A 26,124-nucleotide genomic window follows, 5' to 3' on the forward strand; every position below is an offset into this window, starting at 1 on the left:
ACACCTGATGTTGAGTGTGTCGCCGTGTGTGCGCGTACCTTTTCATGCCCTATTTAGCCCGTCGCCGTGTGTGTAAGCTAGTTTATTTGTCACACAAGCAGCTCCTGGTATGAGGCAGAGGACGGCTGCTCACATTATTCATGTCTCCGGCTGCTGTGTGCGTCTGTGTGTGTGTGTGTTTGGCTCTTTACATACAACGTGTACGCAAGTGTTTGCTCTTGCATGATTCTGCTCCTTCATGTGTGTGTTTACACTTCAGCCTCTGTGTTTGTGCTTCACACAAAGTGTGTGCATATCTTAGTGCAATTGTGGGTTTGCAGCCATGAACATGTGTGTGTTTATACAGAATCAGCATGGGCCTGACATTTTTATGTTGACGTGATATGTTTATGCATGTGTGTTTACAGTCCTCCTGACATGTGTGTGTACATGTGTGTACATGTGTGTACACCTGTGTACACCTGTGGTGAGCCCCAGGTGGGCCCGGTCTAGCAGCTCCACATTAGCTCTATAACCAAACTAGTTTGACACCTCCACATCCAGACTTGCGTTGAGCTGCTGGCTCTGGCACATCCAGGACCAGCTCGACCTCGTGTGAACGCTCTGTCGCCTCCACTCATGCTCATTTAGGTGTGTGTGTGTGTTAGATGTGGACTCTGAGTGTTGTGTGTCACCTTTTTCATGCACTTTTCATGTGACTCTGTTCATTTTCACACGCAGAGAGGGAGCATGTGTAAATGTGTTTGTTTGTAGATTTGTGTGTGATTGTCACCTGTACGTGTGTGTGTGTGTGTGTTTGTGAGCAGCGTCTCCATTTACCTCGGTTGGCAGGTTGATGTGATGATGTGTCACCTCCGTAGACACCTGGTCAGCAATGGCTGCTAATCTGCTCCTACAGCACTGTGTGTGTCTGTGTGTGTCTGTGTGTGTCTCTGTGCGTGTGTGATAAACACTACATAAGTGCTCACAGCAAGATTTGTGTGTGTGTGGCCTATATTTGACAATGGAGCGTTTGACAGACAAGATGAATCAGACAAAAAAAACACACTCATGTGTGATGGGACAGTGTTGCTGCTCCACACACACTTCAGATGGATTAAAGTGTCTTTGTCCAGACGCACACACTCACACAAACACACATGCTGCTGGCGGTCATTAGAGTGTACGAAGCGCCTGCAGGCAGCGAGGGCCTTTTAGCTCAGACCGTCTCTTTCTCTTGTTCTCCTCATTTCTTCTCGTCCTCCGTCCTCCTCGCAGGATGACTGCTGGCTGCAGCTCGGCCACTTAGCCAACACACACAGACACACAACAGTGGCGGAGTGTTTTGTCACACAACACAAATACTTTTGTGCAGGCTTTGTCTGAGACGCTGCTCTGTTCACTTTGTTCAGGGAGTGAGTTTGTCAGATCTCTGATGTGTGTGCTCATCACACACTCACAGCTTGTGGTCACAGTAGAGTGTTTATTTATTGTGTTACGGTGAAATACAATTTTATTGCGTTTGTTTTTGTTATTTCTGTTTCGAGGAGCTAATGTACACATAATGTGAAGGTTTCTATCGATTGTCCATCATATTATATTATATTTATTTCATTACGCGTTGACCTTCTCATGAATCAATATAAACCATCAGGTGAAGTTCAGAGGAGGATCCTCCTCCATTACAAACTGTTTCATCTTATTTGAAATATTTTTATTTTTTAGTCCGTTGATGATAATAGTTCGTCCCTTGGTAGTTTTCATTTAATTGTTATTTTATTGATTCCTGTCTCACAAGGCTCAGCTCTCAGAGCAGATCTCACCACTGACGAAGGAAAGGCAGAAAAGAGGGAGCAGATGTTAGTTCAGATTTATTCTGTCTGGTCTTCATGTGCGTCGGCTCTGATGCTGAACAGTTCTGGACACTCAGCCGTTGGGCTTCCAGCTCGTTACTGCTAAATAAGAACCGTGATTTTACAAAAAAGGTCGAAGCCGGCGACATCTAATGTGACTGTGTGTTCTCGCTGCTCTGTGGGTGCTCTTGCCTTGTTAACACCTTTTAACATGCAGCACCAATTAACCCCTACCCTCCGGGCTACGCACGCACGCACACACACACACACACACACACACAGACAGCACATTTCACAGCCGCACCTCTCACTCTTCGGTTCCAGGTCCGTCCCTCCTGCTGCTCAGTTACTCACCTCGTCTTCGTTCAGGATGAATATTTGGAAAGTAACAGTGTGCGAATGCCACAGCAGTGAGTCTCCACTTCCTGTTTGTGTTATCGCGAACACCAGGATCCCCAGGGCATCACTGTGACGTTTGTGTGCCAGAATGACGACGCACATTGGCAGCATTTTTGTGTTGTTTTGCAAGAATTGTGGTACTTCTGATCAGTTTTTCATCTCTGTGGAAATATTTCAGCCGTGTCACAAACAGCATCGTGCGTGGGATGAACAGTTCCTGAGAATATGAGCTCAGGGGAAATAAATCCACCATAACCGAAGGATAGTTGGACGCTTGTTTCATTTGGCTGCAGCTCAGAATGGCGGCTGTAAATCAGAAGCTTTATGTGGTTAACAGGTGAAGGCTGCATGTGTTCCTTCCTCAGATAAATTGTGAGGATCAAACAGCCTCAGTCTCTTGTGGATCTTCCTCTGATTGGCTGAATTTCCTCTCAGTCTTGTTTCATGACCTTTGACCTTTGACATCAGATCCCGATATCCATCAGAGAAATCAAAACAATTTTGCTAAAAGGAGATGTTTGTGTTGCTTCATCAGCACCACAATCTGTTGTGGCATAATTTGTAGTTTGCATTGTGCTGACCCATCCAGGCCACCGTAGAATAAATTTTACTCCCATTTCTGAAGTCAGGCCTTCCAAACCGTCTCAGCACTGTTGCCTCCAATCTACGACGTAGCTCAGATTAGGATGGATTATCATTTCGTAGTAAAGCGACTGCCAACAGGAAACCCCGTTCACCAGCAGAGAACACAACAGCATGTAGATGCTCTGCAGGATATGTAAACGTCACGCCAACATCAGCGCCCGGTCCAGTGTGAACCATGAACCACAGGTTCAAATCCAGTCCGGTCATTTAAACCACAGTCCTCATGCTAATTAAGTCATATCCATATCCGCTATCTGCAGATCTTCACAGACAGGAAGTGATGTCATCATCGCTGTATGAAACCGGGTCAGGCACTCTGTCAAGGTGAAGCAGGCAGAAGGCGAACTGACCCTTTATGACCAAACCACACTGTTCATGTGACCCTGCTGGTGTGAATAGACTGCTCTCTCTCTGTCCTTTGTGTGTCCACAGCCATGACTGTGTGTGTGTGTCAGTTATATTTTAGTGGGGTCAGTCAGTCGTTCCTCCTCACACCCCAAGCAGGCATTGAGTCTGACACATTGAACACACACACACCAACCCTTTCACTGTCCCTCACCAGAAAACATATGGAGCATGACTAATGGCTTCATAAAGACACACATACACACACTGTAGATACATTTTTGTCCCGCAGCCACCATTGTGTTAATGGTGTTCGCCCAAAAAGCCACTTTTTTTTTACAACAGATGTGCCTCCGTGCTCCCAGACCCTCGTTTGACCCAAATACTGTCAACTCTCTCTCTCACAAACACACTTGCATTGTCATGGTTTAACAATACACACCTCACACAACAACATCTGATCCCAAGTCAAATGAAAAAAGAGATTGGACATCTGACAGATGTTTTTTCTTCATATATATATTGTTGATAAAATTCTGCAGATTAGAGCTGACAACACAAACACAGTTTTTTATTTGTTTTGTTGTGTGTGTGTGTGCGTGTCATCACGGCACCAGTCCAGGATCAGACTTCACTGTCAGAGAGCTGTTAATGAGGGGCACAGTTACTGCTGCATTAGGGAAATGTCAGCACACAGTCCTTTGTGCCGACGTCACACTTTTCCAGTTTGACGCTCTTCTGTTTTCCTCCATCAGCAGAAAATAATGAACAGAATATGATTAAAGGCCAAGAACAAACAGGAATCTGCCGGATTTTACTCGCTCTTAACTTCTTTAATTCACGTTGTATCTGCGTCTGTTGTCTGTTTAGTTTCAGATGGAGGCGGTTTGGTGCCGTTTTAATCTGCAGAGATGAGTCAGGACATCTCTTGATAACCATCCGTGCACAGACAGAGAAAGAGCATAAACATAGAAATGAAAGAAGACTGACGTTTCATTTAGTTAAACAATCTGTTCAAATGAGACATAAAATGTTTTTAAAGAAGGAAGTAATCAATGAAATTCATGAGACGATACCTGGTTAGCATTAGCTAAGCTTACTTTATCCCGGCTGGCTCTGCGGAGTCAGGGGGCTGATGGGAAGGTGAGTCACAGCTGAATGTGTTAGCCTGCTAGCCTGCTGGCCTTGTGCTGGATCACTGACTCCATCACCGACCTCCTGCTTGTGTTAGCGCTTATAGATTGTGTGTATCAGTTCTGACATTCATTCACCCTGCCCACACACACAGTGCAGAGACGCTTTGGCCCAGCTTGTTGTTGTGTGTGTTCACTTAGCCAAATTGAAAGTCTGTGGTGCATGCAAGGGCCGTTTGAAGTCCGCCTGAAACTCTGTGGCATTAAATTAGTGATAACAGCACAGGAGAAAGGGTGGAATACTTGTGCATGTAAGCAAACACACACACACACACACACACACACACAAATAGAGACATGCATGAAAACACAGCTCCCAGGTAACAGGGCCGACCATCCTGAAATGAAACCAGTTTATTCCCAGCCTCTGTTCGTCATGTAACCCGGTGCTGACATGAGTTCCTGTTGTACTCTCCCCCTCCTCCCCCCCCTCCCCCTCCATCTCAAGGATAGTGAGTAATTAGAAGCAGATGGAGCTGAGACTGGTGTAGTGAGACTGTTATTTTAGCCCTCTGCACAGCCACTTTTATGCCCTCTCTTTTCCTCTCAGGCCTGTGTTCCATATTCAGACACTAATTCCTGACCTTAACACAACACGGCAGCCTTTAATATCTGAGTGTGTTACAGCCTTCGCTACAAGTTAGAGCCGCTTCTTGTTTTCCAAACAGGCTGAAGGAGACGATGCTGCTGCGGCGGCGGCGGCGGCGCACGTTGTGAGTGAAGGCAGTTACATCATGGGAACAGGGAACTGTTGCGTTCAGTAGGTCGCTCCTCGTGCTCGACACAACTTCCCATTTGGAAATCAAAGGATCCCCAAAAACCACTGACACCAGATCAGCTTCTCCTTCATTTCCTTTAGTGTCAAGATTAAGATCAAAGCCATTTCTAATCAGGTTCCAGGTGGGACTTCGCTGTCCTCTCCGTCTTTTCAAACTCCACAGCAGTTTGTTTAACGTCACGTCTCAAATTTTAAATTAGTCCGAAGAATGAGAAAAAACTGCAACAGTGAAATAAAAATAAAAAACAATGACCATGTGATCAGCATTATTAAAGAAACAAGATCCGATGAAGGCAGATTGATTTTATTTTCTCAGCTGACAGCTGTTCACCACTAATTGTCGGCAATAATTGCTGAGTACGTAATTAGAATCATTTGTGTTGCAACATCATGTCTGCTCACTAATATGTGCAGTTAAATGGAGAAACACACTGATAAACACTGAATACCCACTCTCGTGACTAAATATTGAGCTTAGAATAAACAACGAGCAACATGGAGGGAAAAAAGCTTTTATTACAGTAAACGGCGCCATAAAAAAGATTTCAAACTTACATTGTTCTGGTCCATTCCTCTGTGGACTTTCTGATACTTCCACTGTATTAATATAGAATATTTAGACCGGATGGACTTTAAACACTTTGGTTCATTAATTTTAAAAGCAGCATCTCTGCCGTAAATCCTCTTCAGTTAAAGTGCGTGCTATGTGATTGATATCAGCAGTTTGATCCTACAAACGCTGGTATCCACGTCTCCTCCCCTCCAGCTGAAAAACGCTTCCAGTCAGCATCTATTGTGTTGAATTTCATTTTCCAGATTTAATTTTATTTCTCTTCATCATATTTATTTCTTCATGACTAAATTAGTAAAAATCTCATAGGCGCCACGTAGTTGCTAGCGGACTGCATTTGTGATTTGTTTTCCTCCACACTAACCAATTAAGGCCTCCGCTGGCATGCGATGCCATCCCCCGCCTCGTACAAAATATTAAGCGAACAGCTTCTTAGTCACGTTCTTTTTCCAACGAGCGGGATGTGAAGTGGTGCTCGGCTCCCTTATAATGACACATATTGTGGTGACATTAATGCCGGATCAAAGGGCGGCTGCTTCCATGACATTTCATCTGGGGTAAACAAACACACAAAAACACACAACTCACACAGGCCTGTTACTGAGCGAGATGATGATTACCTCCACCACCCCCTCGACGCCCAGCTCACCGCCCCTGCACCAGCCGGGTAAGAGGGCAAGCAACAGGAAAACAAACCAGCCTCAATTAGTTTCTGTGTGTGCGTTTTTTGTTTTTTTCCCCAGCATGCTCCACTCTGGGTTACAGAACTTCAAGCTCATCTCCTTTTACAAGGCGAGGCCATTACATAATTACCCACTTGTCAATTAGAATCCACTTCCTGTGCAGCACTGCCGGCTGCAGCCATGTTAATTAATCATCGGTCCCCAGAGGTGGCTCCCTCTCGCTGATGTCATGGCCGCCGTGGCTACGGTTGGCTGGAATCAAACGCCTTTCTTTCAATAAAGAGATGGAAAGAAAGGAAGGGAAATCCTCACTTCATCTTTGATATGAGAGGAAACTCAGCTTGTCATTTTCAAAATAAGGAACTATAACCACTCAATTTGTGCCTAAAACATTTTCATTTGTGCTCAAAAAGTCATCTAAGAAAAATCAAGAATGTTTCCATTTGAGTCACAGTGGAAAAAAAAAAAAAAAAAAAAAGCCTCATCAGCCAGGCCACGACCCCCCCGACAGGATTACACATATCTGTGGAGCTGAAACGCAACATGTTTAATGTTTCTCACTGCTGTTCACCACAAACAAATTCCTTTCACGATAAACCAGTTTCTGAAAAGAGAAACGAAGCCGTCGAGTTTGATGCAACACATTAAACAATCCTTTGGATTTTTACATAATTATGACTTTGCCCAAAAGCCAAATACATGAAGCTGTTAGGTTGTTTTTTTTTTCCACTACAAGTGATCAGAATTAGTTTCTTCATTCGGAAGCGTTTAAGGAGCACTCAGACCATCTCACACCTCTCAGTCCGATTGCTCAGCTGCGTTTGTGATAAAATAAATAAAAGAAGCGGGCGGACACGTGACTCAGTGCTGGTTCGGGCTGACGACTACAACTTAGAAAATGAAAAAAGTCTGTGAGACCTCTGTAGCCGGCTCCTCATCTCTGCCAGAGGCTCCAGACCACATTAGCTGCTACTAGCATAAAACACATGAATCACCCAAAGAGCCGTTGATGGGTAATGTAGACAACAAGGTTTGACAAGGAGGGAGAACAATATCTGTGGTGCTGCCGCCTGAGTTCTCCACCACTTCTCCCTGAAAATCTGTCTGTCAGGAGTCTGAAAATATCGTATATTATTATCATCGTAGATCAGCTGCCTCTTAAAGCTCCATATTTTAACTTGTACAGTCTTTTATTCTGAAGTGTTGATGTTCATAAGAGGATCAATTTGTGGTTTTCAGAACCAAAATCCATCTCAGTGTAGTTTTCCATCTCCGCTCTCAGGCTTCTTTCTGTCAGCCAATCAGAGAGAGCGACACGAGTCCCCCTCTGATTGGCTGTTTTGTAATCCAATACAAATAAGCAGATTTCTGGTAAACACTCAGAGGTTGGTTGGTGGATTCATGGGGGCGTGGCTTGGGGGGTAATGACTGTGTTGTTGTGACATCACAAAGTGGCAGAAGTCCTGACGGCTGATTTTAAGGTTCGGTTTCTGAATCCAGACTGAGGGACCTCTGAGACTTTAACTGGAGCTGCTTTAGAATCAGACACCACATGGAGGTCTACCTTCAGACCGAAGCACCTCAGTTTTTCACTACCAAATCAAAGCTGGTCAGAGTTGGTTCGAACGTACAAGCAGAGAGAAATTGTGTGACGGTGTGTGACGTCGGCCGTCAGCTCGGCCCGTTACTGAGATATTAAATCTGAACAATCCAAACACTTGTCCTGCCGTCATTTGGACACGCAGGTTGAACCAAGTTTCAGAGAAAATCAAATGTGGTCTGTCAGTTTGATCCCAGAGTTCATGTGTCTGTCTGCAGCAGCGATGCAGACGTGGTGCTGCATGTAGTTTTGATTAATCTCCTCTGTGTGTGTCTTTGTGTGCGTGTGTGTGTCATAATCTTCCAGTGCCATGATCAAAGCAGGTAGGCCTGTGGTCACACACTCACTCACACACACACAACACACAAACATTCCTCCAAACGGTTGTTACATGCCAGAGTCAAATTAGTCCATGGGCTTTTTAAGTGGCACAAAAGGTTCAAATTAGAGACAGGACTTTGAAGCCGTACGATTTGCAGGGATAGTCTGTAGCCCCTCGTGGTTTTGGCCTCCATATCATTCCCTCAGAAGAGAACATGTTCACATCAAAGGTTAACTGGGGCATGTGTACTGTAACTTGTCACCAGCATAGCCCTGATTTCCAAACAGCAGGGAATTGGGACAGAGTGGTATGTGGGCCGGGAAGAGGCACAGTGTGTAATTACATCAGGATCTGTGGGTCGGCCTGCAGAGCTCTGACTGCACATTACAGACGGAGGCTGGAAACCTGATGAAAACACACAGATTATTGTCATGTAGATCATGTTCATATAGGAGCAGCTCAGTCCACCTCTGATCCACAAACTGGGAGCTTTAACGAGTTCATCATTCAGGGATCTTTCACAGCTTCATTTGATAATGCAGTATAGACTGAGAGTTATTGGCGTGGTTTATTTATTCATTGTTTGTTTATTTACGTATGAATTTGGTCTTTTTGTTTGTTTTTGAGTCAGTGAAATGTCAGAAAGATGTTCATCCTCGGTTTCCCTTTTTTAAGATGTGGTCTGGTTCTGGACTCCAAATTAAAAAAACTGAAGTGGGTTTTTACTTTTCCTTTGACATGCAGTGACAGTAAAACGGAGTTAATGATGAAACTGTATCAGAGCAGCTCGTTCAGATTATTAATGATAGTAAATTATCAGCAGGTGTTGATCAGGATCCCAGGGCGGGTGATGGATTAGGTCATTTCCTGTGTGTGTCTGTCTTCGGTGGTGTTGCTCAGCAGCATATGGAGCCTTTCGGTGCTCCGAGGAGCCACAGGCGCTTTCCCGCTGCTGCTATGGCTAATAGCACGGCACTTAACATCAGCTATGCTTCACGGGTCAGTCGGCTGAGAGGAGACCTGTGTGTGTGTGTATGTTGGATTGTGAGTCTGGAAATGTGTTGCGCTCATAAATCATAAATCAGAATCAATCAGAATGTTTGTACATTCAGAGACAAATGTAGGGTGAATATTCAAGATCTTCATTTGTCACATGTGGTGCACCCACAGTGAAATGTAAATGCTACAGCAAACTGTGCAAACTGTGCATGGAAGAGAAGAATGGAACAGATCAAATACAAAAATAAAAGAAAGTGTACATATAAAAAAGAAGATGTGCTTCCCCCCATTTTTCACTCCGATATCAGCAAACTGCTCCGATTAAAGACTCTTTATTGACCCCGAGGGAAACTTTGGTTTTCAACACAACCAATACATTGTAAATATAACAAACACACAGCAGATGTCATCACAGTAAGTTTCAGTGAGACATGAAGCTCCAGAGAGGATCGATCAGAAGCAGGAGAGTAGGCGGAGCTGTAGTTCAGTGGGACGGGAATCGAACCTTTCTCTTTCTGCTGAGTCGTGTTTCTGTGAGGACAAGCGATGAATCATCAAAACCTTAAGGAGTCTGTCTGCTTCCTCACCTCTCTGTGTGTGTCTGTGATGGTGTTATCTCCATCTTCACCTTTCCTGACGCTTGCGTGGCTCATCAGTTTCTATGTGAAGTGACAGGTCACGTCCTGAGGCAGCTGCATGCTGCAAAAGAGCAGCACAACTCCATGAAAACACACATGTGCATGCGCGCACACACACCTCAGGCCATTCCTCAGTCTTAATTCTTAAACGCATTTGCTCCAGTTCCTGCTGAGGTGCTGCAGGGGAGACTGTTGGGGGACGAAGGTGGGGCAAGATACATGGAGGACGAGCTGTTCACACACTATTACCCCTACACCACACGCACACACACACACACACACTGCAGCGACTGGCCCGGAACGATCTGGTAGTGCAGCTCAGAGGTGGGAAAGGTGGCGGCGGCGGCCGGCACACTGAAGCTTTCTGGTCGTTCGTCCGTTTGGACTCTGATGAACTTTCACCTCGCAGAAGCAACAGAAACAAGAAGTTCGACCGCAGCTGATTTCACTGACCTGAAGCTCAGTCACATGAAACACAACTACAGGTTCTCTGCTGTCAGAGAGCTGGAGGCTGATGGGTAATGGAAATGAAATGAAAATGTATTGAAAGATAAATTGATTTCTCAGATAAAGACAAAACCAAATGAAATATTTTATTCTAAAAATATGATTCAGCACAAAGAAAAGTGAAACTATCATCTACCTCAATTCTGTTTCTAATTTGGTCTAAGAATCAAACACAGAATAAGAAATGTAATTATGCATAACTATATAAGATTAAGATGGAATAGAGTATAAAAACGTGCGCTAAAGGACCCACACACAGTTAACACCATTTAACTTGTGTTTGTATTGATAACCTGGAGGGGAACTGAAAAATTAGCTGTCAAATATCACACTGAATTTGCCGGAATGGCGGCCCCTCCCTCTGCCCTCGGCGTGGCCCTGTGGGATCTCAGAGAGGAAGACGGATCGAGGGCCCGAGATGAAAGTGTCTGGGGATCTCGCAGAAATCAAAAACAAATCTCCGGGAGCGTCGGGGTTAACCCCTTCGGCCGCCGCCAGCTTTGAAGTGCTCGGCCATACAGTTAATTGTCAGAGTGGGATTAGAGAAAGGTGGTAACAATTTAACCCGGGAGGGGGCAGAAGGCCGCCGTCAGGCCTATCAGGTGTTTGCAGATGTGTGTGCCTCATGGATGTGAGGGGAGCACTTAACCGGCCCGTAATGCTTTGTTTGCTCAAGCCCCCGTCACTTTGTAATTGGAGGGGGGGGGGCAGCCAGCTGATTGGCCAGCTGGAGCTCTAACTGTTACTACTTTGGATGGTATGCCGGCCTGTGCCAATGGTACTTCACTCTGTTTCCCCTCACGGTGAAATCCTGACAATTTCCATTCATGGGCTCCGATCAAGATCCTGAAGGACCAGGTGGACTTCAGGATCCTTCAGCAGCTGACTCACCTGATCCACACTCTGTTCTGATGGTGTGGTGACCACTGATATCTACAGACATAAACTGGAGTTCCTTTTGATGCTGAATTTCAGCTGTTGGTTTTCATCCGTCCTTTTATTTTGATAAAAGTGGCAGAATCTTCCAGGATTGAATAGAAACTCTTATTTTGAAGGTTCTCTCTAACCCTGGATGTTTCCAGGTTGTCCCTCTGTCATGCTCTTGTGGATGTGATACGTCAGGAAATTTATTCACATTTTGGTGCACACATTGACTTGACCTGAGGCATGAACTGATTCAAGGCCAATGGCCAAAGGTCAAAGGTCACCTTGTGAGGTCACACTGCAGATTTCTGACTGTAGCTCAGGACCTCAACGGCTCATTAGGACCCAATGTAACACAAATGTCATAAAATGGTGAAATGTCTTTTAGACGTCTTCTGTCTAAAATGGTCAAAGGGCAACTTTGCTGTGACATCCTAATGTTCTGCTGAAACACCTGAGGAAGAGAACCACGAGACCATATTTTCAGGTCATAAGTTGCCGTGGTTACAGCAGGTGACACTCCATGAGGACAGTGTGTGTGTGTGTGTGTGTGTGTGTGTGTGTGTGTGTGTGTGTGTGTGTGTGTGTGTGGACAGCTCGAGCCCGTATCACTGCTCCGACTTTGTGTTCAGGCGTCAACAGCAGTAATGGCCTCCTCCTCCTCCCCTCCTCCTCTTCCTCCTCCTCCTCCTCCTCCCTCCTCCTCCTCCTCTTCCTCCTCCTCCTCCTCCTCCTCCTCCTCCTCCTCTTCCTCCTCCTCCTCCTCTCCTCCTCCTCTTCCTCCTCTTCCTCTTCCTCCTCCGCCTCTTCCTCTTCCTCCTCCTCCTCCGCCTCTTCCTTTTCCTCCTCCTCTTCCCCCTAAGCCTCTTCCTCTTCCTCCTCCGCCTCTTCCTCCGCCTCTTCCCCCTCCTCTTCCTCTTCCTCTTCCACCTCCTCTTCCTCTTCCTCTTCCTCCTCCTCTTCCTCTTCCCCCTCCACCTCTTCCTCTTCCTCCTCCTCTTCCCCCTCCTCCTCCTCTTCCCCTCCGCCTCTTCCTCTTCCTCCTCCTTTTCCTCTTCCTCCTCTTCCTCTTCCTCCTCCTCTTCCTCCTTTCTCCTTCTTCTTCACTTTATTTTTCTTCCTCACACCTCCAGTACTCTTGTACTCCCTCATCCTCTCTCACATCATCCACCCCCCCCCCACCCCCTCCTGGGTTCTGCGTTGGGGGTGTTGTTTGTAAAGCATCATAATTTATAACGGAGCAGAGTGGATTTAATTTCAGTGCACGGGGGCACGCCAGCAGGGCGCCAGCCTGCAATCAGGGGAATCAGCATCTCACACACACACACACACACAGACCCCCCCACGGAGCAGCCAGAATGGAAAGTATTATCAGTGGCCACAAACAGACAGTGTTTCTCGTCACCCGGCTCCCTGGATGCTCCCTCTGCCGCCCGCCACCTTCAGCTTCACTTTCAGCTGCAGCTGCTCTCGCTCTCTCTTCTCTCTCTCTGTTTGTAATTTCTTCGTCTGCGTCTGGCTTACATTATCTGTATCCCCCCCCCCCTTTTCTCTCCCGCTCTTAGTCATTGTCTCTCATTACCACTCATTACCTATTTGTTGGGGGGTAAGAGGCCTACTCATCACGGACTCCGCTGCCTCCAAAGACAATGCAGGTTCACCAGGAGGTCAAATCTAACTATTAGTCCCCATCAAATATTTGCCTTTGTCTCTCCCCCTCTCTCTCTCTCTTCTGCCCTGGGGGGGTAGGGGTGGCTTTTTTTCTACCCTGCTCATTTGCCAGTTGCAATTTCCCCTTCATAAATCCTGCTTCTTTGGCGAACTGTGCCAGACGGTGGGATGATCCTTCCTCAGAGAAGGTCAGGGACCGAACAAGAGGAGGAGAAGGAGGAGAAGATAATGTTTCTCTTCAGCTCATCGTTTTGTTGCAGGCCAGACGGTCAGCTGGACGTCGAGCCCCGACGCTAACTCGACAGACAGAAGTGAGCTACTGTCGCCTGAGCTGACCGACCGCCGCGGGTTTTGGTTTTGATTAAAACTGTTAGTTTGCTCAACAGTCTAAAGAAGATCTATCCTCTTCCTCCATCTGCATGAAACCAATCACTGTCAATCAATTACCAAAGGCCACCGAGGGCAGAGCTCCATCTGTGGAGAAAACACTGAGAGTGAAGATCAAATTCACAAAGACGTTTAAAGAAAACACTCTGACATGAGCAGGATTTTATTCTTCTAAGCAGCTTGGAGCTAAATCTCCATCACAGGTCAACGTCTGCAGGAGTTTTAAAGAGTTTAGAAAATAGAACAGCTTGACTACAATCTGCATCGCTCAGTAAATTAATAAAAGTAATTAATGCAGTAAGTATATCTCCTTCCAGAAATAAACACCTCTGATGAAACACTGGAGAAATTCAAACATGGACCTTTAAACACTGAAATCAGAATAATAATATGAAAATATTTACAGCCAAAACTGATTCAAAGAAGACCTTTAAAACTGTTTTCTATTAGATCCACAACTTCATGTGTGACCTATAAAATAATCCGATTACCCCCCCACACACAAACACACACACACAGAGTGTCACTAAGGAAGTTGTGTGTTTATCTTCCATCTTTTTGCTCCTACTGGCTCCTCTAATATTTAGATAAAGAAACAAAGTATGTTTTTTTTTTATATTTAACACTGTTCCATTAATATAAATGTGTGTTGTGTGTTTATGAAGCTCAGTAACTCGTCAGGAAGTCACCTGACTCTTTATCCTCCGTGATGCAGATAGTTTTAATCTGAGGTCCGAGCTGTTGTGTTGTTCTGTTCCTGCTGTTATATTAGGATGATTGGACATCTGCTCTGTGTGTGTTTGGGGGGGTGAGCTGGTAACACTAGTCCAATCTTCAATGAGACATTAGTGTAACACGGCTGCAGCATCTTTGTTCCTGGGTGATCTGATGTGTGTGTGTCTGCTGCACATGTGCGACGACGAGAAAACTTTGCAGCATCTTTCTCCGTTTACTGTAATTAATCCTCCGCTCTCCGCTCGGACCGGCTCGCCTTTGTCTAACCCCGACTAACAACTGTGAGACGGGCTTTAAGAGCCCAGACGAATAACATACAAGCACAGCACACAGGCGGGGGGGTGAGAAAGGTTCAACATCAAAATACCACAATTAGCTCGTTTATATTCGCTGGATGTTTCTGTAGCACATGAACTAGACAGGAAGCAGCTCATTTCTCTCCCTGTTTCAGGCTGAAGCAGCTAAAGTTCAGAGTCCACCATATCTAGAATTATTATTATTATTATCCTGTTGAACTGTATAGATGGTATGAATTCAGAGAGGAAGCAGGAAGCGGAGTGTGTGTTCATGATTATTGATCAGGTGTGATTGATGATGCAGCAGAGGTGTCATCAGTCACCAATAATGGCTCCCATTTCCTGCGGCTCCACGTTCATATTACCTGTAGCTTCTTTCTCCTGTTTGTCTTCCGTAACGACAGAATCCTGGAGAGCGACTCGTCGGACCGATGAAGACGAAGTCGCTCTCTCTGATTCATTCATGGATTGAATAATCATATTTGTTTATTCTGACAAACCTGAGTGTTGCCGGGCAGATTTTCAGCTTCCAGAATCCTGCTCTGCCAAAGGAAACAAACCTAATGACCTTGGTTGCTTGTGTGTGTGTGTGTGTGTCTGTCTGTGTGTGTCACACTAATGGCTTGTCTTGTAGTTCTTTCATTTAAGTCAGAGTTATGAAGTGCGATGGAGCCTTTTAGGTTTTAACCTCCCTTGGCAGCAGTTAGGATCCATATTACAAAGGTTAGGAGGCTTTACAGTCACATTTCTACTTTTTCAGAACACACACACACACACACACACAGTTGACTGGAGCTGCACTGGCCATGACTTTATATGTGAACTGCACTCTCAAATTTAATCAAAAGTCCTAATGGGTTCTGTGTGGGACTCTCCCTTTTGTGTGTGTGCTTGTGTGTGTTGGCAGGCCAGAGGAGGCCCTAAAGCAGCACTTGATTGGAGGACACATGTGTGATGTGGGTGAGAGATCAAACACACACTCTTGATGAATCTGTGTGTGTGTGTGTGTGTGTGTGTGTGTTGGGGGGGGGGGGGGGGTCACTCCTTTTCTCAGCTTCTGATCAAGGTTGGGAGGTTCTCTGTTCATTACACACACACACACACACACACACACACAGTGACTCATTGACAGTAAGAATCCTGGTCAAGCACTTTACATTTTGCCACTTATCTACATCTGTGCTGCCTGTGTGTGTGTGTGTGTGTGTGTGTTGCTTTGTGAGCTTGTTGCCGGTAATGAGGTCAATCTCCCATGTGGAGCTAAAACCTCTGTGTGTCTTTATCTCTGATACATGGGCAGAGGATTATTCTCATCACTCTCAGCAGCACTTTCCCTCTCATCCCTCTCTCTCTCTCCACCAACACACACTCTCCAGAAACAAACACACTGATTTTTGACTCCTGTGAAATTATTTTGTTTTATTTATTAACAAGACAAGCTCAGTAATTAACCCTAACCCAATTTATATTATTCATTTAACCATCTTTTCTGGTTTTAATTTTTTAAAAAGTCTCCACAGATTCTGTCAGTTCATGATCAGTTCAGACTGAATGGTTCCTTCTTTTCCAAAGAAAAGTTGTTCTACAGCTGATCTGAAGTTTCTATCTTTACCTGATCAGGAGTTCTGCTCATTCTTTGGAGCAGTACTGATGAAAAATATCTGATTGTCCACGTCTCTCTGTCTTTATTACATTTTAACTCAAAAGGTCAAAGCTGTTTTACACAATATTCAGATTTTTGTATGTATACAAATCCAACATCCAAATCCCAGAAGCTGCAGTTTTTCTTATCGTAAATGCTTCAGGCTGTAATTTCGTCCACACCGTCTGAGGCTCAGAAATGAGCGCCCACTGAAATCATGACTTGTGTCAAATGTGCCAAACAGTCAGTGTCAGTTTTCCTGAACACAACTCTCCGCCGATGCCAGTGTTGCTCTTTAAAGGTGAAGTTGTTGTTGTGTTTTCAGTGTGCTGTCTGAAGCTCAGGATTGTGTCGGTTGATGCTCTGCATGTATTTCTGTAGATGCCCCCAACACACACACACACACACAGTCTGACTCTTTGCAGTCTGTTTGACCATAATTGCTAACACCCCCCTGCCCTCTGTTCATTCACACATGACGTGGCCCACCTTTTCACCCATCTGTCGGAGCCATTGTGTGTGAGTGTGTGCGTTGGGAGCTGTCATGCGAGGCCGGGGCCGTGTTGCTCGGCGGGCTGGGCCCGTGGCATATGGCCATGTCCTCGGGTGCCGCGGCATGCAGGAATGCCGGATAGCGAAGCAAACAGACAGGAGCTCGTGCACACGGCTGTCCGGACGCTGACATGCCAACGTTGCATATGCAACTCGTCAAGTAGACCCCCCCCATCCTCCTCCTCCTCTTCCTCTTCATCAGTGCCAACACCACCGTCACATCTGTGGGGGGAGTTCAGGTCTTTCCTGCTCTGTCCCCATTTTGTCACCATCATTTAATCTGAGCCGCTCTTTGTAACTCTGACTTCTTCAGGCAGGTGAACCAAAGTGTGAGATCAGCCGGTGGAGTCTGTCTCCTCCCTCAGAGGCTGCGTCTCATTTTGAAGGCTCCTTCAGATGTGTCCTTATGTGAGGAAACAAAGGTGCCAACAGTTGCCTCCTTAATGGTCCAACCCGTTGAAATCATCTGTCATCAAACAACTTCAGCAGAAGGTCTGAGGCTCTGACTGCAGTGCTTCATCTGATAAAACCGAGGTGGGGGCCGTCAGGGTGAACAAAAGTCCTCCGTCCGTTGTAGAGCAGGTCCAAAAAAGAAAAGAACCCGCTCCCTGAACTGGGACCCAGCTGTGATCTCCAGACTTCTCCAGCTCAGTTCAGCAGAAACAGCGCCACCTTAAAAACCAATTTAAAGGTTGCACCGTGACACCAACGGGCGGGAGTCTCCAGCCGAGTCCAAAGGTTGACATGGACGCACCGCTTCAGTCTTTATTCCTTCTTCCATTATTCTTGGCGACTTTGAGGAGAAACCCCATGAAGTGGTTGAAATGAGAAATCCTGGTGTGACAGATCGGGGAGATTCTTCCTGGAGTAGAATTTATTGTCTGGGCTCTGAGGCACATCAGTTTATGGTATGAGATACGCCGACACATTTCTTTGCGTTCCTTCATCATTTATTCATCCAGACTGACTGAATGACTCCACAGTGTGTGATTTCACACAGTTGGTCTTTATCCAGTGGACGGCTGCTGCCTCTGAACGTGAAACATTATTAATGTTTCTGATTAAGCATCTCCAGAAGCTCACATCCTGCAGGTCGTTGTGGAGCTGCAGGCCCGGGGGGGTAATATGATGTGGCCCGTCCCGTACGGAGGGGTTGATCTCTGCAGCCTCGGTCCAAACCAAAGCACCTCAGGTAGACCAAGTTCAAACCCCAAATCCAGCACCAGCGTCATCAAACTTCACAGTGATAAATATATATATGTGTTAAAAAAACTATTCAGAGTAAATGCAGAAGGATGTTTTGGTTAAAGCCAGAAACCAACTGAGAAATCAGCCAGGACACTTTTATTAGCTGCTCCTGCTGATAGTTTCAAATTCAAACCAAAAGCCTGAAACTGCATCAAGGCCTCAGTGTTTCTGAGTTCTCCTTCAGAAATTGCTTACATCAGCTCGGCTGGCTCTCTCTTTCACATGTACGCTCGTTTCTCACAAGATCTGTTTTTGCAAATTAGCAGAAAATCCAGTGAGTCCACGATCATGCTAAGTGTGCTGCCAAGTGTCTTCCCTCCCACCGACACTTTGTCTGGAAACTTGTAATAATCCTTGTTTGGCTCTTGAAGAAAAGCTGCTTGTTTCGAGCTCAGTGAGGAAATGATCAACATTTATGAAGCACATTCAGGACACGTGAAGGAGCTTAAATTAATTCATCTGACACATTTTGCATCAATGCAAATGGAGGTTTGAATGATGATGAAATGAAGATAATTCACGGTAGAATATTACCCCTGAGGATCTGACTCGGTCACTCAGATATTATTTTACTTTACATCTGTTTAATAAATTACTGGTGTTTTATTTTCTGCTTCGGCAGCAGTGGTGATTCATTTCCTCCATCTTAAAGCAGAATGCTTGTCCAGATTTTAATCCGGCGATGTTTTATAACGACAGCATTAATGATGATGCTCACAAAGAGAGAATGAACGGAGATCCCTGTGGCAGGTGATGAAGACTTAGCCCTCCTCTGCTCTGTGGATTAAATGTAGGTCCCTCACCTCTATAAGGACAGGATTGTTCAGCTGAACCCCAAAGAGACGGCTCAGTCTACAGAGGAACACAAACGGCGTTCTCTGGGATTGTTGCTGCTTTGAATACTTTATAAATGTATAGTATATATAAGTATAGATATACTTTTGAAATCTAAACTCTGACCCAGAGATTTATAAAGTAACAATTCATACAATCAGACTTTTAAAATGGGATTTAGATAGATAGATATACTTTATTTATCCCAGGCTGGGAAATTGCAGTGTAGCAGCAGCATTACACACAGAGACATCAAACAACATAGAATAAGAATAAAAATAAAAATATATACAGTAAAGAGGAAATAAGTATATCCAACAAATGGCAGTGTTGGTTTAGTGATTTCTGTCCTTTTTCATTTTCCTCTGAAGAAAATCAGCTTTGAACACGAAAACAACCGTTCTGTTTCCTGGTTTATTTGTGTTTATGAGGAAACTGGATTATCTGCAGTGACTGACAGGCCAACGCTGTTTGTTCAGTGTCTCATGAGGAATTGTGGGTAAAGACGCTATTTGTGTTATTATGGAACATTTGTTCACACAGTTTTTTTTTTATTTATGTATGACCATGTGGGCTGGGAGATATTTGGAACCGGTTTCTGGCTCACCTTTGGAATGTCAACTGGATTAATTGTTTTGTCATGTTTTTACAACCGTTTCAACAAAGTAGAGAAACAGATTTTTATTCCTTTTATTAACATCCTTTAAACTCTCTAAAGCGTCTCTCTAATCCCAGAAGATTTACAGAGTTAATGTTTTTGAACATCTGTAAAACAAAGGCCAATTATTGACGTGAGGTTAATTAACATTGCATAAATGTTTGAAGGAGGAAGATCATTTTAGTGTGAAGCCTCACCGCCTCTTCGGGTTTTACCGAACCGGATTCAGGTCCAATCTGACGGTTTCTTCTGGTTTTCAAAAACCAAGATGGCCGATGGACAAATTACAAACTGGTGGCTTTAAAGCGGCAGCTCACAAACTGATGGGTGACGGCGGGGGATTGATGCTGTACATTGAAGGAGTGACCACAGATTAAAAAACAAAAACTTGAGCCAGATCCAAAACTCTTTTATTGGAGCTCGTCCCAGAAATTCCTGAGCAGCCTGTTTTTATTTTACACACAACTAACATGTTTGGACCAAATCAGCCAACTTCTCTTCACTGAGATCAGAAAAATACAGAACTGATCATCAGAGACGTGACTTCAGACGTCACTATCAAAGATGGAGGATGAGAATAGATGGATAAACACACTGAAGGAGTCGGAGAGTCGGACTGATCCAGATCAGCTGATTCTGTTTAAGGAGGAAGCTGAAGGTCTCTGAAGGTTTCTGTAGCTCATCATGTTTTTCATGGCTGCAGTTCGGTGACGTGTTGTCTCATTTGACACTGTTATGAGACTGTTGTTTGAGCTCAGGCTGCCATTTTATTATGAGCACCGTCTATATGTGTGTGTTGAGTGGTGTTGTGATTTTGGTTGTTGCTGCAGAAACAAAGAGAATGTGTGTCTGATGTTGTCGTTAACAGTTTCCCTCTGAAGCCTCGTCAGACATGCCATACAAAACACACACACACACACACACACTCTCTCACTCAGAGCCATTGTTTCTCACACAGCAAGGCACAAGGTCGATTGCCAGTTGTGGAGCATTATCAGCCTCCCTGCATTAGCTTGTGTGTGTCTGAGTGTGTGTCTGTGCAGACATGCTCTCAGCTGAGGGAGCTGGTTCATGGGCCGGTCAGAGCTGCCTTATTTCCTTTTAATTGACTTAAGATGGGCAAACAAGACCTCAGCAAGCACACGGTACCCATTACACTCACACACAAGGAACGCACAACGCCAGGACGCACACTAATGAAGCACACGGACTCACACACACACGCCACAATTGTTCCTGCGTGTGTTACTTTACAGTTCCATCAGACTAAATGAGAGGGCTGCGGTTCCCAGTCAGCAGTGCCGGCGGCTCTGCCTCAGTCACTGTTAGTCATGTTTGAGGTCGGAGAGTCATGTGACCTCAGACGGTCCGGTCCGGTTCAGGTTCAGGTTTACGTGTCTCACTCCAGAGTCAGGATCAGAGGTTCAGGATGTTCTCCGCTCTGATTTAGATTTCCATATTTACACTTCTGTTTTTAAATGACTTTGGCGTCTTTGCAGTTAACCTTTGTTTTCCAGTTTTATCTTATGAATTTAAAAATTGATGTCACAGTGGAAAGTTGGAATCAGATTGTTTCTGAGTTTCGGTCGTTGATCTGAAAATAGTTTTTATCGTGAAGCGGACTGAAGGTTTTCACATTCCAAAAACTCTGGATGCTCTGTTTCCCCACAATTCATCTCTTCAGCCTTGTATCTGTTTGGAGTTTAACACGTCTCTGCATGTGGTCCTGGATCCAGGTCCAGGATCCGGACCACACTGTGTCTGACGAGCTGCATGTGTCACCGAGTCACACGTGATCTGCATGCTGACCAAACACAAACACACACACACACACACACACACCCTGACTTTGTACCAGCAGAGAATAAAACCCAACATCTTTTCTTTTATTTCCTGTTTGTGTCTTGCAGGTTTTTTCCTAAAAAACGAAGCTCCTCGCTCTGCCAATGACCATTTCAATTAACTTTTTTTTTCCTTTTCTGCTTTGTTTTCCTCGCGAGCACGCCTCTCATTTTCATCACCCCTCCATCCATCCATCCATCCATCCATCCGTCACCCTCCCTCTCTCCCTCACTACCCGCTCATTGTTTTATCATTGATGTGAGAGAGAGAAGAGGACAGGCGGGAGGAGGAGGAGGAGGAGGAGGAGGAGGAAGAGAGGAAGATGGCCAGCTCTCGACTTGTCTGTCTCTCTGTGTGTCTGTCTGTTCATTTTTGTGGAAGTATGACTTCAGAGACAGAAGTCATACAGAACCAGAGTCCATTTAATTTAATGATAATCTGTTTTAGCATGTGAATAATTCTTATCAATTAAATCGCAGTGAAGATATGAAATTAAACGCTGTGTCTCCAAAAATGATCTTTATATCCAACTTTACTCCATCAGAGGATTTAGGAGGAGACCAGTATTCACATCCAGAACCAGAACCAGAGTCCGATCTTTGGTTTAGACAACAAACGCACTTTTGTTGTAGTTACATAAAAATGGTAGCTTGTATAAATAATGAACAAGTTGAGTCTGAAGTCACTGAGAACTTTCTCTGTACTGAACCAGACCAAGATCTTTCCCAAACCCGGACCAGGAGCAGCTGGCGTGGGGGGCGGGGCAAAGTGAACATGTATTATCTCCACTGTAAATATCAAATGCGTCATTTGTTTTGCCGTTTCTACAAACACCCATCAAGAAAACCGTCCTGTGACGAGAGACAGGACGTGATGGAGCAGAAGAAGAAAGAAGTTCCTGGTTTCACAGCTTCCTCATGATTCACTTCATTTCATTATTTGGCCTTGTCAGGGTCACGGTGGCTGACAGCTCCTTTTCTCTGCTACACATTTATACATTTACACAAGAACTTGACCACATCCACCGTTTGTGCAGTAAAATTTAATATATGACAAACTTCCTGGCTCAGGAGGAGAACGCCCTTTAGGCAGATAGTCCGGCTCAGGAGGAGGAGCGGGGGGGTAAAGGGTCGCACCGAGGGGGAGGGAGTGCTGTTTTGATTCTCCTCGGGGTTTCCTGGTTGGTCTGTTTCTTTTGTATTAACCCTTTACACCCACAGAAGCTCAAACTCTTCCAACCATCAGCTGGTCTTCAGAGCTCTTATTCCTCCTGTTGGCTCTTCCTGTTTCCTCCTTAAACAGAATCAGCTGATCTGGATCAGTCCGACTCTCTGACTCCTTCTGTGTGTTTATCCGTCCATTCTCATCCTCCATCTTTGATAGTGAAGTCCAGACTCACGTCTCTACATCGGACGCTCCTATTGGCTCCGGTGGGTGATGTCACAGCCAATCAGAGAGTCTCTGGATCAGTCCTGAATGTTTCTGACAGAATAAAGACAATCAGATATTTGGAGCTGATTTTTCATCATTACTCAGCAGAACTCCTGATCAGATAAAGACAGAAACGATCCAAACACATGAGAGGAACTTTTCTTTGGAGGAGAAGGAAACATTCAGGGTGGCTTCTCTGTAGACTTTGTTCTACAGTCTGAACTGAGTCAGACAGAATCAGATGAGTTTGAAGATGATGAGAATTTATTAAAAACAGAAACATCTGAATCTTTTATTTAATTTTTTTTTTACCAGTTTCTACATTCCAACATTTGAAATCTGAATATTTTACCAACATGTCAACTAAAAGCTGCGACACTAGACAGAAAAACTGCCCTCAGTGGAATAATTGCCCTCTCTGGGTGATGTGGTTATGGTCTGAGTTCCTGAAGGCCAAATTCCTGCAACACTTGAAGTAAACAGAAAACCAACTAGCTTTTAGAAATAACAGACAAAAAGTCCAAACAGCCAATCATCTGTGAGCACGCACGTGTCTCGCTGTGCAGCAACCCCTGAGGTCACCTGGACGGACCTCATTAAGTCGAACCTCAAAATCCAAGATGGCCGCTCTAATAAGTCTCCAGTGTGACATCACACCCACCTCTAAATGGAGCATAGAGTGTGTTAGCATGTAGCCTGCTATCCGTTAGCATGCTTAAGGCTGAACATTCAGCATGGAGTGCAGGGGCTCATGGGAGTTTTAATGGTGTGTTTTCATCTGAGACTCTCATTCCTCCTGATGCAAATATGTGTGAAATAAATGGACCCACTGAGGTTTCCACTGACTGAGACGCTCACTGTGTCTAATTTCCAGTTAAAGTTGTGTTTTTGTGTGTTTGTGCTTGTAAGTGTGCGTTGTGCCAGTGAAAGTTCCCATCAAATATTCAACAGCAGTGTGAAGTTTTTGGCGTGTCTGGACTTTGCACGCCGCGGCCCGGCGCTGCAGCAACCTCCCTCAGTCCCAGCTTGTCTGAGGACCAGGGACCGCCTCGCATCACGGCTCAGTGTGTCCACATAACGTGAGCCGAGGATGGTGTTCGCCTGTTTGTATTATTGATGCGTTTGGATGAGTGTTTGGAGGTCTTTGTGGTCTTTGTTGACACTAAATAAATAACTGGATGTGGGACGTACACACACATACACACCCAATGGAATTTAATTTTCCACCTATTTCATACAATATACTTTAAATCTTTTATAACTAAGAGTATGAATTTTTGTCGTTGTTCCTGTTCTCAGGGGCCAACACATTTTGCATCATTTCTTTTCCCTCCATCATGTTCTGCCGCTCACGCTGCTGTCTTGGCAAAAGCTCATTCAGGTTTCCCTGCTGGGCTCGTATCAGTGGGTCCTGGTCTGGTCCAGGTCTGGGCCAGACTGCTTCCTCCTCCTTCTCTGGTCCACTGATTCTTCTTCACTGCCTCCCTGATCTGAACATCTTCTCTCATTCAGGACGGCTTTTTGTTCTGAAAACACAGAAAGTTGATGAGTAGCTGTATCTTCGATGTTTGACCTCAGAACGTCATCTCAGTTAGTCAATTAAGAGCTGCCTCAAAGAGAGGCATAAGTATCCGTGGCGGGGTGGGGGCCTCTGAGTGGGGAGACTCCCTGAAGCTCATGGAGGAAGCACCAGTGTTAGTTAAACAAACTACTGGCGCTGGACCTGAACGTAGCACCTGGTGAAACAGCAAACAGATCAAGACTTGAAAAAAATCTACTTTTTCACCCACAGACAGAACTGCTGTCCTCCCTGTGGTCTCTGATTCTAAACCTGGTCCAGGTGTTATATTTAGAGAAACCTCACAGTCTGGATCAGAAACTGAACCTTAAAACCAGCCGTCAGGACTTCTGCGACTTTGCTGACCTGAAATTTGCTTCATCTTTATTGGATAACGCAGTAAACATTCAGCCAATCAGAAGAGAGAATGAGATCCTGCCTCCTGATTGGCTGGTGGACCTGTTGTTCCTCCAGAGAGAAGCCTCAGAGGAGATAAAAAACTACACTGAACGGTGTTTGGTTCTAACACACAGGTGTAGCTTGTTATAAAGATAAACACTTGAAATAAAAGAGTGCAGAAGTTGAAATATGAAGCTTTAACATAAAACATGTAGCCGGGATGTTTTTGAATTGAAGGTCTGTTTGCAGATTTACACAAAGGCAGCTTCCACTTCCACACATCACAGTGTTTGTTTGTAAAGTGAACAGTTGGATACTCAGATTAATGCAGAGATGTAAACAGTTGGCCTCCATTATTTTACACTGTAATTTTTCATGTGCTTCTCATTTATATTTTAAAGCTGAACTGAGCAAAGTTTTTATGTCCAACTCATAAAACGACACAGCAAGTCAAAATTCTTATTACAACATCAAAACACAGAGCATCATTTCTGGCAGCAGGGACCACCCAGCTGTGAAAAGTTCAGCCGGTTAACCCGGAGCGACGGAAGGAGCCGCCGAGCGTCACGTTTTAAACCGTGAACCCTGCGGACGCCTCGTGTCCCCGAGTTCACATTTCACAGCATACGAGTTGGCATCGCACTCGTCTCCAATCTGAAGCATTACTCACTTTGTAATCAGCTCCAACAATTATAACCTCTGATTACTGTCCGGGTGTATTTTGGACTGTTCTGGGAATCCGGAAAAAAAAAGCTGATACTGGTCCCAGCAGAACTCTGGATTACACACATTTACAGTAACCCTGTGTGTGTGTGTGTGTGTTTGTGTGGGTTCGTTTGAAGTGCTCATTCCCCCCAAATTACAGAGCTGCCATAATGAAGTATTACCCTGCAGCTTGGAGTCGGACCGGTTCGGAATGATGTGTGCGAGCGCCGGACACTTGAGGTGAAAGTTCAGCCTGAGCGTGAAGCGTCTGCCGGCCACAGTGTGTGTGTGTCTGCATGTGTGGATTTCCTTGTGTATGTGTGTTTGTGTGTGCTTTTATGATGCAAGTAAAAAATAGCTTTTGTGTGCGGCGCAGCCCTGCTGTGCCAAGGTGAGTGTTTGTGTGTGTAACAATGCGTGTGACTCTGTCGGCAGTCGCGTGAGCGTCGTCCCAGTTGTGTTTTCTAACTGTGTGGATCCACCGGCTGTGACGGAGCTCCGCCCCCCCGGCCTGCTGAGTGTTGCATGAGGCCGGCCGACTCATACATAGAACATGAACACAAACATGCAATCAAATGATATACAAACTGAATTGGCACCAACGCTTTCAATGGGACGGCTGTTTTAGGACACGGTCAGGGGGCGGGGTGAGTTTCTTGTTTTTGTTTGTTGACAGGGGATCGTGTTTTCTGTTACACTTCAGAACTTCCTGTTTTCAAAGGTCCTTTAT

At 45.1% G+C, this 26,124-nt stretch overlaps 1 protein-coding gene across 1 annotated transcript in view; it reads left to right on the forward strand.

Annotated features, from left to right (window-relative positions):
• The window catches only part of LOC115052533 (T-box transcription factor TBX4-like), a 46,784-nt gene extending 20,861 nt beyond the window's left edge, over positions 1-25,923 (forward strand). Inside the window, exon 4 of the mRNA XM_029516686.1 lies at positions 25,830-25,923. Coding sequence (XP_029372546.1) covers positions 25,830-25,923 — 94 coding nt within the window. The remainder of the gene's footprint in view (positions 1-25,829) is intronic.
• Positions 25,924-26,124: the final 201 nt, after the last annotated feature.

The sequence above is a fragment of the Echeneis naucrates genome, chromosome 13, assembly GCF_900963305.1.
Source record: "Echeneis naucrates chromosome 13, fEcheNa1.1, whole genome shotgun sequence".
NCBI classification, from domain to species: Eukaryota; Metazoa; Chordata; class Actinopteri; order Carangiformes; family Echeneidae; genus Echeneis; species Echeneis naucrates.